This window comes from Uloborus diversus, chromosome 6 (assembly GCF_026930045.1).
Source record: "Uloborus diversus isolate 005 chromosome 6, Udiv.v.3.1, whole genome shotgun sequence".
Taxonomy (NCBI): Eukaryota; Metazoa; Arthropoda; class Arachnida; order Araneae; family Uloboridae; genus Uloborus; species Uloborus diversus.
The window spans coordinates 122,801,240-122,820,343 of record NC_072736.1 but is presented as its reverse complement, the minus strand read 5'-3'; the positions used below and the strand labels follow the sequence as shown (position 1 = coordinate 122,820,343).

General features: G+C 33.8%; 1 protein-coding gene across 1 annotated transcript in view; it reads right to left on the bottom strand.

Annotated features, from left to right (window-relative positions):
- LOC129224694 (nudC domain-containing protein 1-like) overlaps positions 1-18,665 on the bottom strand; it is a 65,450-nt gene extending 46,785 nt beyond the window's left edge. Inside the window, exons 1-3 of the mRNA XM_054859241.1 lie at positions 18,503-18,665; positions 4,188-4,342; positions 2,196-2,366 (exon numbers count right to left, since the gene is read on the bottom strand). Of these exons, the coding sequence (XP_054715216.1) occupies positions 2,196-2,366; positions 4,188-4,342; positions 18,503-18,614 (438 nt within the window). The 5' untranslated portion in view covers positions 18,615-18,665. The remainder of the gene's footprint in view (positions 1-2,195; positions 2,367-4,187; positions 4,343-18,502) is intronic.
- Between the last annotated feature and the right edge of the window lie 439 nt (positions 18,666-19,104).

The following is a 19,104-nucleotide window of genomic DNA, read 5'->3' as shown; positions in this document are numbered from 1 at the left end:
ATCTTGGACGAAATTGATCACAAAAAAATAGCACGGATATTCGTATTCCATGTGCAGTCTAGAAAAAATGTATCTGTTGGTATTTATTTTTTTTTCTTATTGTGTAATTATGTAAATCAAGATCTAAACCTTTGAAAGTATTGTATCAAATGTAAATCCAATTCTATTTGATGTCAAGTTTTTGTTTCACACACACATATATATATATATATATATATATATATATATATATATATATATATATATATATATATATATATATATATATATATAAACGAATTTTTCTTAATGCAACTTGAAAATGACAGAGTCAAAATGGTCCCCCCCAATAAATTTCAGCTGACGACGCCAATGCTGGGGATTGTAAATTGACTAGGACCAGTCTAGCTGGGCCCAGAGCCTGTTGCTGGTCATCACTTTTGTATTTGTATTTGTAACAAGGCCTGATGCAGCAAGGGGTTGCTGCATTTGAAATGTACAAATATTTTATGATTAAACAAACTTTTTTTTAATTTTATAGCACATGTTCCAAAGTTTTAACAAGAGTTGATAATCGAGACTGTTTAATTTTTTTTAACTTTCTTTTTCCACTTTATAATAAGGATAAAATGTAGTAACATGTTTCATATGCCAAACTTTTCTCCGTGCCATACAATTTGCTGTGGTGCTTTAAGATTGCTTTACTGATTTCATTAAAAGGAATGAGTCCTGGATCAAGTAGCTTTTTCTACTTATAGTAAAGTGGTTTAAAAGTCAATTTTGCACTGGCTACGAACTAAAAGATTCAAGATTTCCATTTACCATTGAGGTGACAAATCTACTGTTACAACATACAACATTCAGTTATTAACAGACAAATGATTTTTAGGAATTGGGAGACGTACACAAAAACTGTGGGACTAGTACAAAAAGTCTAAATCCGGATTTTGAATTAGTCTTCAGTAAGACTTCCTCTTTTTTAGCATAAATGGGGGGTGGGGGTGAAAACTTTTGATTTTTAGGACAAAGTTCAAAATATTGGGAATTTTAGGATAGTTTTTAAAAAATTAGGAATTTTAGGAAAATTAGGACAACTTCTAGCTCTGGAAAGATGATAACCAACAATAGAGGGACAGGTGATAATCCATAATGAAATCTATTTTTAACTCTTACATGGTTAGCTTTGTACAATCAGGAAAATTTATGAGCAATATATAAAAACAAAAAAAAATAAATAAATAATTTGAATTTTGACATCTTGAAATCAAATTATGTTTTTCGCAATCACGAGTGTGTGTATGTAGGCGTGTGTGTTTGTGTGTGGGGGTATGTGTGTTTGTGTACGGGTTATGTGTATGTGTGTGTAGGCATGTGTGTTTGTGTCTGTGGGGGGGGGGTATGTGTATGTGTGTGTGTGCAGGCATGAATGTGTGGGTAGTTGTGTGTATGTGTGTGTATATTTTTGTGTGTGTATGTGTGGGTGTCTGTATGTATGCATGTGTGTATGTGTGGGTGTCTGTATGTATGCGTGCGTGTATGTGTTTGTATGTGTGTGTAGGTGTATGTGTGTAGGTGTGTGTAGGTGTATGTGTGTATATGTGTTTGTGTGTGTGTGTATGTGTTTGGGTGTGCGTGTGTAGTTGTGTATGTATGCACGTGTGTGTAGGACATGGATGCAACCTAGAGACGGCTTTCGCTAGAGGTGCAGCATCGTGAGGAGCCCGTCGACCGTGATGGTGCGGAGGGTGGCGGTGGGAAAAATCAAAGGAACGCCAAAAACAGTCAAGTGAGAACAATAAGCAATCGTGATTGCTCAAAAAAAAAAAAAACAGTATACTCGATTTCCAAATTTTCAGTGAAAAGGTCAAAACTTCTGTTCGTCTTAGCCGAAACTTTCATTTTAATGCATATACAGTTGACTCCCTGTTTAACGACTTTCAAGGGACCACAAAAAATCGTCCTTAAATAGAATGCTTTTAACACTATAGTGGACTATCTTGGACCGTGAAAAGCCGCCGTTAAATAGAGAAAGTCGTTAAATAGAGCATCGTTAAATAGAGAGCCAACTGTATTACGCATTAGATTTTCAATGTAATTAAACAATGAACCAAACGTAACTAACAAAACGTTGGTTTTAGCCATGATTTCGTTATGGTCATATTAAAATAGTTTGTTATTTTTACAAAACAAGAAAAAATATGTGGTGCAAAATTTACCATCCAAGGTTCTCCTGCTGCTCTGCTGGGAGTATATAGAACACTTAGACTTTTGCCACTACAAAGTACAGCCCAATCCGCACCAGGGAAATTTATTGTAATGTTCGCTTGCTCACACGAAACATCTAAAGGCACTTCCCAGACATTGCGTGTTGGAAATAAACGTCCATCCTATGAATAAAGGTGAAATATTGAAAAAATTATTAATAAATAAATAAAAATAAACAGCTTTCAAAACATGTTTATACTGTTAAATTATTACAACAGTAGTTGTGTAGACAGCATATTATTAAAATACTATATAGTACAGGGGGCTAGAACATGCTCAAAGTTAGTATGGCAAAATAAAATTAATAAAAATGGATTAATTATTAACAGTTTTGAGTTATTCTGGCAGTTGCTACACCTGTCATGCTGGTTCTAGCACTACTGATATTATGTGTAATTCATTAATGAAATAAAGAATGTATGCAAATGTATGTGTGTCTGTTTATTGCGAACTCTCAGGAAGAGGGTAAGACCTAGAAACATGGAATTTAGTATACAACAGGGCTAGAAAAGTCTTAAAAGTTTTACATTACTGCCGGGCATGTTTGTCTAAAAATACAAGCCCGAATAAAATTTTACGTGCCCAGTTTTTTTTGTTATATAAAATTTAAAAAATTGAATTTATTGTATAGCAATAATCGGACAAAAAATTAATTTAACAGCTTTATCTCTGAATCAAGAATTATCTCAATATAAAGTATTAAAAAAAAGATTAATTAAGCATCAATTAAACACTACATAACAAGTCTTCATTAAAATTACCAATATGTAATTATAATAATTATATGCCCAGCCCGGTATGTAAGAGTAAAAAATTCATGCTCCATCAGAACCCCCCTGATATACAGGAGCAATTTTTGTCGATGTTGAGTACTATATGTACCTCATTGCCGGATTTTTCATAAATTAAATGGAAAAGTTATTAATTTTTAATGTGATTTTTAGCCCTCTTTAGCCCACTATAAACTAAATGCATCAGAACAAGCTGCGTGTGCAACATTATATAGTCAACCCTTGTTTGTCAGGATTAATATGCTCTAAATTCTACTGCAAATAAATGAATGTAAGCAAAATAGGATTATTTATTTATAAGGTGAATATTTTCCTTCCTAGTTGGAGCAAAAAAAAAACTTATCCACACCTCTTTAAATGCCTTTTTAACCTAATTTACCTTTCTTAGGGGCATGAAATAACACGCTTTTACCGCACTTACGCTCATATAACTCAATATATTGCACAAAATACGAGAAAATACGACGTATCAGATGTCGAACAGGGTCCCATTGTTACTATTGTGCGTAAAACTACACAAAAGACACACACAATTCGTACACACTATCGCTAACCTGCGAAAATAATGCAACTTGTCTGGTGATCAAATATGCGCAAAGGAGGGACATTACCTCCCCAGTTGCTCCTCTTTATTTTTTCCCTATTCAATGTATTGCCTACTGTTTGAAAAGTGAGTAATTTCAAACATCATTTTTAAATGCATTTATCTCTTTACAATAGTTCTAAGTAGAGTGATGTGCACCGCCAATTAAGTATTGTAATGGTCAAGATCTAATACAGATTTATGAAACCATCATTGGGCTTGGAACTTTTTGCAGCGTTTTATAACCTCTCTAGTTCTACAGTAACCCCTCAGAAGAATTTACCTTACTTATAAATGTTATGTTATTACTCTTTTGAAAAGAGTTGATGGCCTTTTCACAAGTCCATTAGAAAAGGATAATGAATATATTTAGAAAAAAAATGCATTACGTGAAATCGCGAATGTGAAAGCTCGAAGTAGCAAGGAACAATTGCATGTTCATTGTTCATTCATATTAACTCAAAAGATATGAAAATTTAAATAAAAGCAGAGGATGATTAAACAGACATATTCCTACCTTCTTCAACTAGATGGGGGGGGAGAGGAAGATAAATTAAAATTATTTGTACCTGCCCAAGAGATGTCCACAAGACATGGTTTCTTTCATTAATGTAAAATACACTATTCTGGCTCCAGGGATCTTGAAACAGATGATTCATTAAAAGACTCAATCGAGTATGTAAATAACTATAATCATCTGTCCTGAGCTCAACACATTTCACACCTAAAAAAAGAAAATATTAATAATAAATACAGTAGTGTCTTGAAAATCCGAGGTAATTGGGACTCATGCCACCTCGGATTACTGAAAACTTGGATTATCAAGAAAATTCTTCCAAATTAATTGTTTACACTTTTCCAATGACATAAGGAGTAGCCTCTTTTACTTCCTTATAAGAAGAAAAGCAGTATTGTTGTCGTGAAAAAGTATCACTGAAATTTCAACATAAATTTTGTTTTTATTTACCTCTAAACAAATTTGGACTTTTTTCTACGAAGTCTGTATGTATGTATTTATATTATCTTAATATATAAAAATCAATGTCCTGAGATAACATATATATATATATATCAACGCACAGCCAATACTGCTGAAGCCTCAGACTTGAAATTTGGCAGGCATGTCCACATAACTATGAAAGTATCCACTAAGAAAGGTTTTTTCGAAATATCGATTAGTTCAGGAGAAATTAATTAAAACCCCTAAATTTCTGTGAAATTAAAACCTGTCATTGAAATTTAAATCCCTTATTTTCGGAGGCTTTCCTCTATTCAAATCATTATTTAGTACTTCATCTCAACTTTTGGTCGAAAGCGAATTTTAAATTTGATATTGTTTTTGTTTCTCACGAGATTCTTGAGGCTTTTCTCAAGTCAAATAATAATGTTTCTGTCTTTTGCTTTCATTTTTTCAAAACTTGAAGCGAAGTTTTTAAGAACATCATCATAGGCGGACTATTCTTTTGAATTTAGAAGAGTGCCGTTTCCTGTAAAAGTTTGCTTTGCAATAACCGTTAACAAGTCAGAAGGACTGACATTAAAAGTAGCAGGGATCGATTTTGGAGAAGACTTTTTTTCACACGACCAATTTTATGAAGCTTACTCCAACGTCAGTTCATCAAGCAGCTTAATAGTTTTAGCACCAGGAAAAAAAAACCCAAAAACGTTGTATACAAAGAAGTTCTTGCTTAAACATAGGCATAACAATACTTTTAAAAAATCGTTAATAACAGTTGAAGATCGGTTAAGGACAAGGGCATATATATATATATATGGAGTCCAGGGGCCCCGGGATCCTCTCAAAATTAGAAAAAAACTATAGGTAATTGGTAATTATTACAGGGGATTTTCGAAACTAGGTGCACCAAGCACTGTTAACCTGTTAATTCCATTACCCGAGCAATGCCGGGTAACGGGAATGCTAGTATCATATATTTTGACCAAATTGTTGCCCGAATCCATTTTGATGGGTTTTGTCATGACGTTTGTATCTGTGTGCTTGCGAGCATATGTATCTCGCATACCACAAAATCTGTTAATTGTAGGTTTCTGTTTGGTCTTTCGTACACATTACTCGTGAGGCATCAAGTTTTGAATCCTCCTTTTTGACTATCATCAGGTATTCCAATGCTCTAAAAGGCATGTTTTACACATTTTTTACAGCAAATAAATGTTACTTTCACGCATCAAGTTATCATCTTCAAGGCATTTGGTAATTCATATTGTGCAGTCGATGACAACATGTATGTATCATGCCACTTAAGGAGTGTTGTTGACAACCTCTCAATGCTTTTTAACAAATTACTGTATCTAGTTAAATAAGTGTAACGGCAGGAAAAAAAATATTTTCATATTTTTATGGATATCATTTTTTTGGAACTAAAAAATGTAAATAAAAAGATAAAGTAAGCACCTCGAAACAAGCGGAACCTCGCACTTTCGAGACTCAGATTATCAAGACTCTACAACTACATATGTAATCAAATCCGGAGCATTAGTTATGGGACTGTGATTAACTGATAACTGATTTTACCTTTACAAGTGTATTTCACACATTGAGAATACAAGTCTTAGTCAAAAGTGCATTTCACGCTTTGCACTTTAAATAAAATTTTAAAAAAAATTTAATTTTGAATGTTTTGTTACTTTTTTTAAATATCAAAAATAAAAATAATGCACATCTCTTCTTTCCCCGACATCTTCAATTTTATCCTTAGAGATTCAGTTTAATTTCTTAATTGAATTGATCAAAAGGTCTTCCCTTTTTCAAATATTTCATTCACCCAAAATGCATTTGGCACCTTTAAAAAATGTCATTCTAATAGCACAAAATTGTTGGCCCAACAGTAGGGGAAGGTGGGGCACCTTGGGACATGGCCCACCTTGGAACACCATAAATTTGATCTGTATAATTTTGTTAACAGAAATTAGTTTTCTTAGGACATCATAGATGACAGCAGAATCTACTCTTCAATGTACTTTGGAATTTCTCACATTAAAAGATATAAGCAGTAATCTAATTTTCTCTGTTTTCAGAGGTTTAGAGTTATATTAATGGATGGTTTCATTGCTGAAATTTTCAAGTAGGAAATGAAATAATTTAAATCAGAGCGTGGGGGAATTAAAACATGACCTTTTATAATAATTTAAAGGTTAAAAAATGTATTGTACTGCTAAGCTTAACTTTAAAAAAGTTCATACATAATAACTTCTTAAGTGAGGCAGGTTGAATCACACAGTGTACAGACAAAGCCTATTTCATTGTACTTTATAAATTTGATGAAGGGTTTAAATGAACTAAAATTGAGAAAAATGCTTCACTGCTCTTGAAACAGCAGCAGAAAATGTTCTTGGTAATAAGATTTCAATTAGAGAGGCCGTTATTCCAATATTTTTCTCCCAACATTAAAAATTTGCTCCAAAAGAAAATGTGGATGCAGCTTTTACTCGTATTAAGATTCACACCTAATTCTCAGGGCTTGCACGGCTGCATTCATCGATTAGGGCCAGTGGCGGATTTACTAGGGGGGCGGTGGGGGCGACCGCCCCTTCCGTAACCTTCATTTTCTGAAAACAATAATATGAAGTTGTAGAAATTACTGGCGATTGCTACTATTACAATCAATAAATTCTATTGTTTTAACTCAGTTTCAAACAGTAGTGTAATGGAGGGTGAACAGCGTTACCCACTTTTTAATTTTAACCCAAGCTCGCCCCCTTCAGTGGCGGATACAAGGGGGGGGAGAGTCATAGGGGTCGAAATATTTGAAAGTTTGCTTTAAAAAATTAAAAATTTGATGGAAATAAACTTTTTTAATTCAAATTTTTTTGGGGGAGGGGGTGACATGAAGAGATGAATACAAGGAAAGGGGGGGAGGGTCATGAGGATCACGACCCCCGTCCCTTAATTTGCGACAATACTTTGTAATGGTTATAAGGTTCATTGCATTTGAGCAATGAAAATGACCACTGGAAAAAAAAAGAAACCATAAAAAAAGTTTTTGAATTCCTTTTTTTTTCTTGGCATTACATGTCATTTTTCTATTGATATATATTTCTGCGTGAGATGGTTCTTCTACGGCACTGTCTGTCTTCAGGCGCCAGAAAATAAAAGTATCGAAGAAGTGTCTGCTGCCCTAAAGCTTTTTATGCAACAAATTTAATCAACGATATTTATTGTAAAACTATTTCCAGAGCTGCATGCATAGCTTCGATTGATAAAGCATTTGGATCAGAGTTTCCGCTACGGTCGCATTTTTCGCATAATGCGAAAACACTATCTGAATTGCGAAAATAAAGCAACGCATTTTCGCTTTTTTGCTCAAATAAAAAATAAATAAATTTAAAAAAAAAGAAGAAATGTATGATCCTAGAGAGGAAGCATGCATGGCGATAATCAACTTAATCTTTTTTAAATCTTAGCTAAGATGTTTAAACTACAATTAAGTTCAATAACTATTAGTCTTATCCAGCATTATGTCCCCCCAATAACTGCTTTATTAAGAGGATGGGACTGCTACGTTCTAAACACCAATCGTATTTTCTTTTTTTATTTTATGTTTTTAAAAAATAGCTGTTGTACTTATTTCTTCAAAGGTGTCACAGATGAAATATGAATTGTATTTTCAACTAGAGATGAAACACACTGAGTCATATATAAATATATGAGAATGTGTAACATTTTACCATTTTGCTAACATTTTCCCCTCAATTTTAGCTTTTATGCTAAAGAACTTTTGAACCCAACTTTAACCCTGATTTGGATGTATAAATATTTTTTACGTAGAATCTTGGTAAATTATTTCTTTTTCTTTCTGTCGTGATTTTTACATAGTTTTGTTTTTGTTCGTGTGAGTTATTTGTAAATGTGCTGTAAATAGTTAATTAGTTTAAATCAGTGTTTTGGATTTTGTGTCGTGCAAGAAATGTAAAATTTTAGTTTTGTGTTAGCGCGAAGCCTCGTTATGCAAGGGTTCCCGTAAATTAGCCCCTCGTATTAGATGGGAACTGCTAAAAAAAGGCATGTTAGAAAAGGACTTTCTATGACAAAAACAATGAAGCTTTTGGGTGACAAAACATTGGTGTCTGTTCTTGCAAAGTAAAAAAAAAACTGATAAACCCAAATTCGATGGAAATATATCCCGAGTTCCTGTGTCAGACTCTGAAACTGTGGCGTCCTCGTCCACCTCCAATTTTTCTACAACTGAAAAGAATTAGTTGGTGAGTTTTTATCAATATTTGAATTAATTTTAAATTAGATTTGCCGAATTTTTAAGTGAAGTTTTAATAGTATATTTCTGCATACAAGATAGATGTGTCATAATCAGATATATGAACCTTCTTTATAGAGATATCAGTTACATAAAATATAGAAAAGAGCAGTGACCGTCGTAAGAAGCTATTTTCTTAATTTTTATTTCATTATAATTAACCCGCACAGCGATGCCCATGCTAAAAATTTAATGGAAGTCTGTTGGATAAAAAAAATTGACCCCAATCCCCCTCCGATGTGAAATGATCATTTTTCTTTGTATAAAATGCGTACACACCTTTTCAAAAAAAAAAAACTATTAAAGTTTCTTTGGAATTTAAAACTTTTCGTCAAATTATTAAATTAGATTTACAGTAGCGAGTGAAGCGGTTTTTACAGCAATTTAAAATATTTTTCCACATAAAACAAAAAAAGACATCAAATAATAACTTTCAAATGTAAAAATAGTTCCGCAACTCTATTGTTTATCGCCAAACTTGCCCAGCAACAGGGCCGTCGGTTAAGGGGGGGTGTGACACCCCTCCAATTTTTTGGAGAAAGGGGCCGCCGATTTTACGTTATTATTAATTTGAAATGTAATGAATAAAACCGCAAATAGGAAAAAATGCGGAGGGTTCTTAAATGCAACTTAGAAGAAAAACAAAATAATTAAAACATAACTAGCAACATCAGTAAACCTAAAATCTAAAACATTCGGTACTCTTCAGCTACCGCGGCGCTAATCGCCAAAAAACCCCCCAATAAAGGGGACCGCGAAAAACAGCTAAGAATCGTTGAGAAAAATACGGATATTAATCGCCAAGTGGGGCCGCGTGGACGATTACGTATCGGTCATCCCTTATTAGAAAAAAAAGTACAGTGTAAACACGTGCAAGAACTTTAAAAGTTACTCCAACATTTTTAGTAAAATCTGTTAAGTGGAGTAGGCATGAATCAATTCTTTTTGAAGAAGTGCAGGGTTATTTGAAATTTAGAAGAAAAAAAAAAACTAAAACATATAACTAGCAATATCAGTAAACCTGAAATCTAAATCATCCGGTACTTTTTATCTATCAAAAAACTATAAATGGGGCCGCGAAAAACAAGATTCTTTTCGAGCGGCATTCGATGCGAAAAATACGAATATTAATCGCTAAGTGGGGCCGCGTGAACGGGATATTACAAATCAGTCATTCCGTGTTTGAAAAAAGAAGCATTGCATAAATAAGTGAAACATTTTCAGATTTTCAGTGCACTGCCACAATGGTGCATCAAGAAACTTTCCTTGGGAGAGAAAGGAAGGAGGGGGGGGTCATATAAAATGTTTCGAAATTAAAGGTCGGATAGTGCAATTTTAGGCACTTGCAGTGTGTTAATACAAATCATTTTGTTGCTATATGCGGGGGGATGGGGGGGGGGTGAACTCCCGATTCTACCCCTTGTCTACACCACTGCACAGCCGCACGGAATAAAAGTCATCAATGAAGAAGACTTTTCCCTCTTTTGTTTTTGATGGAAAACAGAAACAAGCGATACAACTGGATACAACTGTCTGTGCACTTTGTGTCGAAAATCGAAGGAACTAATTGCTCTATAGCCCGCGGATCTGTAGTCTTCGCCACGTCCGGTTGTCATTTGATGGTACATAGGACGGCTCAAGCAGTGTTTGTAGCCCTGTGTCCCTGTGTGGTACGGGCACTTTGTTCTCATCACGTGTTTTAGTAGAATTCTGTCTGGTGGGTCCAGTCTGCAAGAGGAGTTTTTGTTCTGAGAGTGACCTTGACAGCCCGAGGATGCTGAAAGAGAGAAAAGGAATTGCTGATACATTCCGAGAAAACGTCCGATTCTATTTTCTTATTATTACTCGTCCGCTGTCAGTTGAGTGTTGACGGAAATTTTTCCTATTATTAATTAGAGCTCATGCTCAAAGTCAAAGACTACTGGAGGAGCTGCATAGAAAAGCTGCTTTATTCAGCAACATTAAGTAAGTAGTTATAAGTTTTTTTGAACAAACTGATTTAGTGCATAATGTAGTTGAAAGCGGCGCTCCGCTTTTTCCATTTCATGTTTTTAACATTTATTATTTACTAGTGGTACCCGCACGGCTTTGCCCGCAGTAGAAAATGAAAAGGTCATTTGGTTCGTAATGGATGATTAATTTCTCGCCAATTGGCTATATTCATTTGCTTGCCCATGTTGCTTTTCCACGTAATGATAATTCCGCAATGTATTCGTCCACGTTGTGAGAATTTCCTCGGGAAAATGTTTTTAAAATTGGAATATAAAAGGAACACAATCGAATTTTCGAAAAATCGCTTCGAGGTGCGCACTCCTATGCTACAATCTAATTTTGTGCCAAATTTCATGAAAATCAGCCGAACGGTCTAGGCGCCATGCGCGTCACAGAGATCCTGATAGACAGAAATCCTGACAGAGATACTTTCAGCTTTATTATTAGTAAAGATATTTGCTCCTCATAAAAGCACTCTTATACTCCCTCGGACCCTCCCAACCTTTTCGTGTAACTGCACTTTTTACTTACTTTTTCTTTTATTTTTTCAGTTAGAAAAAAAAACAAACAAAAAAACTTCTACAACTATAATCTATAATTGCCTTAACTGATTTTGCAACCACTAAATGATAATCTTGTGTATGAGGTCATTGTAATGCCTTTATAGGTAAGATTTGTTTTACATAGTGAGTGGTGCTTACCTAGGGGTTATCGTGGCCACACTGCGCCATTGAAGTTTTTAGAGGAGTGTTTTAAGGGGTATGTTTCTCTTTTTAAGGGCCACCCAAGTTGGGGGGTTCTTTGTGATATTGGGGGAGGGGAGGATGTGCTCTTGCTCTTGGGGGAGATGGGCACCCCTGTTTTACAAGTGAAAAGTTATTCCATTGAAGAGTTTTCAATTTAATTTTAAATTACTACTGACTCCGCCCCCTGCTCGCTGACGCTCAACAACCTCCAAAGATTCTTGCGCAATTTTATTTGGATCGCGAAGATTTATGTCTTTTAAGGAAGAATCAGATTAAAATAATTGCTGCGATTAGAAAAAAATGAAAATTTTGTTCCCTCTCCCCTAAAAAAATTGAATTTAAGTCACGAACTCAATTTATTTCGAACAATATTAAAATCCCGCTCCCTCACAAAGAAAAAAAACCTTGATGAAAATATATTTAGCAAAACTATTAATAAACTATTTAAAAAACCCTTTAAAACCCAAACTCTTAATGTATCGTATCATATAAATTGTTTGAGGTGCTTGATATCAGATGTCTTAGATTTCTCATTGCAAGCTTAGACGTTATTTTTTCCGAATCATTACAAAAATGTAAATGGAGAGCACCCCATGCTTTTTTACATTAAAGTTAATTGTTTGGTCAATTATTTTATTCTCATTGTTTTAAGCTAATTTATATTTAGCTGTGGCGCTGTGGGACATGACATCCTTTCCCTGTTGAATGTACTTTACATTAAAAGATTATTTTTTACTTTTTAGTTCATTCTTGTACAAGAGCGTGTTTATTAGTTTTTTAAACTATTATTTTATTAATATTTTACTTAGCTGTTTGTAAGAATCATTGCTTTAAATGCGTTTAAAAATATAGACATTTAAGCAAGGCCGACGAGAAGCCATGCCAGCCTAATCGAAAACTAAGGAGCCGGCCCGTGGAGGGGGAGGGGGGTCGGTCGGAGTCACAGTAGTATAAAGCCTAAGGGTTTTAAACGGAGGGGGAGCTGGCAAGGGGCCGTTGGCTCTCGGTGGTCTCGGCTGGAAGGTCTGACTTTTTAACCTATGTCCCTCTTGCAAGCAAGCTCGCGTCACCTCTCCAGATATTTCCTAGCACAGTTTCTGTACTGTTTAAAAACTAAAAAATCGTCGTGCAACAGTATATCCAGGGAAGGGAGGAGGGCATAATGAAGCGCTTAGCTCTTTTTTTAACTTTTCTGGTGGAAAATTTAACTTTTACGATTTAAATTTTCAATTAAAAAAAATCATGTGTAGAGACAATTTCATGAGTTAGTACTTTTTCTCCAACAACTCCCTACTGTACCTACCTTTTAGGACGAATTCTTAGAATTGTCATATATCTCAAGAGAAGTAGTAAACTATTGCCATGATCCATGCCCAAATTCGAGCTCAGTTCGTCTCGGTGAAAAACAGCTGCCCTATCCATTAGAATTCGATTACTTGTGACACAATGACTGTTCCTGGTAGACATTTTGGCTGTTAACTAGTGACTGTTCTGGCAGAAGTTTGTTCTGCATTAAAATAAGTTGTATTCAGTTGGTAATTAATGGATACGTTTGAATTGAGGGATGATCAAAAATTAACTCTACCAAAGGCCGATTTGAGCAAGTGACGATACGTTGTTCATTCTCGTCTCTCTCGATCAGTGTCGACGATTTGCCGAACCAAAAAAAAACGAACATATTTTGCATTTTCTTAATTTGCTTAAAAGTGTGAAACTTGTAAAAAGTTTTGGTTTGCCTATTTTTTACTTCCTTTTCCATAAAAGGAAGTATTGTGTTTAAACCAATTGGTTTTAAAAAAAAAACATGCGGTTTTTTTTTAAATGGTTTTTTTTTTTAAAAAAGCCAAAAAAAAAATCCATTTTACAGGTTTACATTGATTTCCCCACATATATTGAAAAATGTAAAATTCCATTTATGCTAAGTTCCTAGCTAAGTTGCAGAGATAAATACTAAAATTGCAAAGTTGCTTCTTCAAAATGTATTACAAGCTTTAATCGAAAAAAAATATTAATATATTTTTTATTTCATATATGTGCCATAAAGCAGATTTCAGTCAACTTCCATCATTATGCTTAATTTGTATGATTAGTTAAGATTTACTAAGGATTGAATCTTTTATTGTAGATGCTATCCATTATATTGCTCACTCCTGTTGCAGGGGTGTGACATTTTTGCCCATTTATTTGCACTTTCCTTGAATTTTAACTTTGACTTGTAAGGTAATCAACAGTCTAACTTAATTGTTTGCACCTGAAAATTAAGATTTGTTCTGCAGATGAACACAAATAAAATTTTTTGAATCAAATTTTAAAAAAAAGTTTATACTTCATATTATGATACATAATAGTTCCTTATATTAAAATGTAGGAAGATTAAAAGACAAATTTTTAAATTCCCAGAACAAAATGCAAATGTATGTGTAAAAATTAATTGAGAAATATATAAATCTTCACATGTAAACTACACTCTCCATTGGTGATTTTTTTTTTTTTTTTTTTGATTCTGTGTGCTCAAAAGATTTTGATTGGCTATGCACCTATGCTGCTTTATGACTATTGGATGCAGATAATTCTTAGTTTTGTCCCCCCTTTTGTTCACTGGAATTGGGATTTTGGTATTTGCTTTGCCTTAGCTAACCTGTGCAGTTTACAAAAGTTACTTACTCATATTGTTTTAAAAGGGCAGTTCTCAAAAGGTGGGAACAAACACAGACCTCAACTTTGAAGCTTCAACACCAAATAACTTTCATTTTAATTAACTCAAAAATTTTTGAGCTAAACTATAATACTGTATAGAGACAAGAATTGACATAAATTATGGAAAAAATGCTCTTCAAATGCCCTTAAAAAAATATTTTCTTTGCTAAAAGGCACAATTTTGGACATACCAAAACGTTAACTGAGCAAATGTACCATTAAAAAAAAATTTTTTTAAATTATTTCCATACGTTTCAAAAAAAAATTAAAGGTATGAATCTTACACTGAATAACTTTTTGTTAATATTTTACACAGATAACAAAAATAAAGATAGATTATTTACTTTGTAAACGATTTAAAAAAAACGTAACTTTGAAATTTGATGTATGTCCAAAAGTTGCGATCTTTAAAATGCTATTATTTGAGAACTAAGTATATGATGTTTTTGTTTTAAAGGTATTTATCGATCCTCAGAATCAATTTTTAATTGTTTAAAAGTGTTTTCATAAGCTTTTATGCAGTATCTTAGAAGAAAAATGATTTTTCTTAAACATACATGTGAGATGTCCAAATGGCGTAACGATCTTGATGCCGATAATTCTGTCCGTTTATTCATAATTTTTGATGATCCACTGTCTTCTAACCTCAATAAAAAAGGTTATTATAATGTTATCTTTTTTAATCCATTGGTATTTTGCATAATTAATACGTTACACATTGAACAATGCATAAATTACAGTAGTAACATGGCTTTCTATGATCGAACGAAAGCCATTTTGCGCTAACATCGCCAAGCAAACTTCCGCTGGCGACATTGGCGACAACACAGTATACGATACGCTAAAGGTTACCAGAGGGGAATTCCAGTCTGACAAATGTAGTTTATCGTCAGCTGTACCACTTTTGGCGACTTTATCACCTGCGCTAGCAATTTTTTTTTTTTTTTTTTTCCGCTTTTATTATTTTAGAATTCTTTTTCTCTTCTTTCTTTTGGAAATATAATTTAACGATCTCCAAATAGAAATACGAATTTCTTTCTTCAATAATTTTTTTAGACATCATTTTAATTCTTATGACATTAGAAAAAATATTCATTATTAAAACTGATGTCACTTTTTACAATTGTATTATTTTTAATTTGAAGCTTTTTTTTAACTTTGCATCAATTTCTTCAAAATCATTCCAAAACTTTATTAAATGTAAGGAGCAGCATGTATAGCCATTCAAGTATTTCATTAATATCCTCTTTATTATTAAATTGCAAAATTTAAAAAGTAATAAATAAAATTTTCATTGGAAAAGTTAAAAATCAGATTAACAATTGTCAAAAATGATGAAACTTACGTTATGATGATGTCCAAAATCCGTTACCTACAGGAAAGCAATGTCCAAAATCTGTTACCTACAGATTGCTGATTTAATTCGCTAATTAACAATTTTTACAAATACCTGCTATCTTTTCATGTTCATATATTGTGTTCTAGGTATGCATACTATAGAATAAAATCAAAATTGATGTCAGATTCGAAAATTTTTGAAATTGCTCAAAGTTAACTTTTTTGTTCCCACCTTTTGAGAACTGCCCAAAAAGAATGTCTAATTCTGATAGAAAAAAAGACCTAATCTGGCTTTCATTTGATGAAATCAAAAATGAAGCCAGTATTTCGTATCATAAAGGGTCTATATATACATGCATACTAATATGTTAATCAAGTCAAACATTTCAATCAATATTTCCCCGCAGAAAGCTATTTTAATTATTTAATTTAGTTACAAGATTTTGTTCTAATCTCTTTAATTAATCAAGAAATTAGGTATAATGTGACTATTGAATAACTGTTAATTACATGGAACCTCAATTACCTTCCGAAAATTAATTGTTTTTCTCGCAATTAGTATTTAAACCAAAAAAAAACCGGTTTAAACCAAAAAAAACGGTTTTTGGGTTTTTTGAAAAAAAAAACGGTTTTTTTACCAACCCTGTTGTATTTGCAAAAAAAATTTCACTCAAAAATCGATCTTAATTTCAATTTAACTCACCCCCGAATGAATGTTGAGTTTTTTTTTTCGACTCGATTACACGTGGGCAAATGTCTAAGAACGTATAGACACACGAAATATCTATTTTGACGATTCCCGAGTTAATTACAACGAGTTTTCTCGTTACGTCTGTATGTGCGTACGTAATAGTCGCACAACTCAAGAACGATATGTCCTAGAAAATTGAAATTTGGTACGTAGACTCCTAGTGAGGTCTAGTTGTGCACCTACCCTTTTGGTTGCATTCAGGTGTTTCTAAAGGGGTCTTTTGCCCCTTTTGGGGGGGGGGAATCATTGTTAATTTTGATGTAAACTCAAGTAGTGTTATAATTTGGCGGACACTTGTCGATGGATCGCCAGTATTTTGGTCGCCAAGTTTTGTTGCCAACTTGGCTACAAATTTGGCGATTTTTTTTATAAAAATCTGGTTTTGATTTGGCCACTGTTGGTGATATTTAGAAAGTGAACTATTGAATTACATTAAAAATGCTAATAATAGGGAAATGACATTAAATTGGAGTAAAAGGAAGTCATGTGATGCACATATCATCTCGTTTACTGATGTTTTTCTTGTTCGAATAATGCTGGATAAGGTCTCAAAATGCAGGATTTTACATCTATTTTTCCAAATTTTCCCCGGGAGAGAAACCCCCGGACCCCCTCAAAATGGGTATTTTATACCGAATTTAAGGACGTCCTTCAAACCCTCTCCTGACACTTCCCTCCCTCCAAATCCAATCGTAAAAAAGTATGTATGTATGTGGGGACATTGTATCGAGAAAAAATGCTCTGTTAATCTTAATTTGGCATAATTAGGATTAAATTATTATTAATACAGATTTGTTCTATTTATAAATTAACAGGGGGGTGGGCCAATAACAGTAGGATCTACGTTTCCAAAACATTTTCAACGATTGAACTCTTATCTGCATTTCCTCTAAAGCCTTTCACTGGTTTATGGCATGTACTCTGTACTCTCAATGAAAGATCACCCCAAATAAAAAAAAAAAGATGCCACCTCATGATTGTCAATGTTGATTAGTCTTCTAGGATATACTCAGGACAAAACGCCAAAGGGTAAGACTTTAACAAACTAATTTTTGAACTTCTTGCATTATATGATATTCGTACCAACGGTTCTTGTTCTTCATTTCACTTGAAATTTTTTTAGCATATACTTGAAAACAGTAGAGCTGTTTGGGGCCGCCCAGCCCATCAGTTTAAATTTTTAAGAGTTGGGGACAAAGGGTGTATACTCAATGCAAATTTAATCGGAAAACAACGAAAAACACACCCACTTATATGTAAAAACATTAATTTTTCAATACCCGGGGGAAGGGGGGGGGCAATAGACCCTTTTAAATGATCGACGGGGGCCGCCAATTGTCAACACCCCCCCCCCCCCCCAGATATTTTAGCTAGCGACGGCCCTGCCCAGCAACCACGCTATCATAACCCGTCTAACGGAAAAAAAAAACATCCAGTGGAACATTCAAAAATCATCGTCAGTGTTTTGGGGCTACGAGGAACAAACACCATTATCAACTCCAAGAAGTGAGCTTATGGAGGAAAAAATATCCAACAAAAGCCCTGCAAATTTGTGCAATTCAATGTCGAAATATAATCTTTAACCTCATCTAAATCTCTTGCCCCCACCCCCCACCCCAAATCCGTCAAGACCCCCCAAATTGGGAGCACCCCCCCCCCCCCAAAAAAAGAGAGAAATACCCTTTAAAACACCCCCTGTAATACCTAATAGTCATGAATACATTTTAGAAAATATAGCGAAAAGTAAATGTTTGAATTTGACTGCAGCATCAGATAGAGTTTAAACAGTTCTTGTTAGAAAATGCAAGCACATATCCCTGTCTCAAAATTAGATGCAAAAATTTTAAAAAAAAAGACACGAGATAGGTTTTCATGAAAATCCTGAGAAGAGTTTCACCGGTTTATGAAACTTGATGATCGCAGATGTATAATAAATAATATTAATACTAATCGCTCAATAATTTCTGAAACGCAAACAAGACGTCAAATGTAATGTCGGAAATTCTTGGAATAAGTGAGAAATGCGTAAGTATAACTTGAAATTTTTCTGAGGGTAGTAAAAATGAAGGGAAAATTAATAAAGCACTTACCATTGATAACAGTCTGCTTCAATACTGGAATTGGATCGAGGGATAATTTATACCCTTCAAATTTCAAGTCTAATAAAGCCTTATTCACTTTCAAATCCAACACAGCCATCATCAAAGGTATTGTTTATAACACTTTCCACATCTAATTTTTACGAAGTAACACCGTCCGTTAAATACAGCAAAATCCAGCCGCCATATTTGAAAAAGGTTGCTAGATTCTTTTGTTTATCGCCCTATTTGGCGATAAGCAAAATGAAGCAATTCTTTTGATACAATCGTTACGGATCAAGTTAAGTTACTTCATTAATGGTGTACAGTTAAGAAAAAAAACATTTAACGAAAACAATTTTTTATTTTTAATGATTTAAATATATTAGTTTATAATTGAACTTAAGAACCATTCCTAAATTGTGTTTTATTCATCCAATTCGTTTTAATTAATTAACTAGATGCACCAAGCACTGTTAACCCCTGCTAATTCCATTACCCGAGCAATGCCGGGTACGGGAATGCTAGTGTCACATAAGAGGCAAATATGAAAAATTATTTTTAAAAAATCGAATTGTACCACGTTTGAAAAGCAAGCACTAATTCGCAACTCC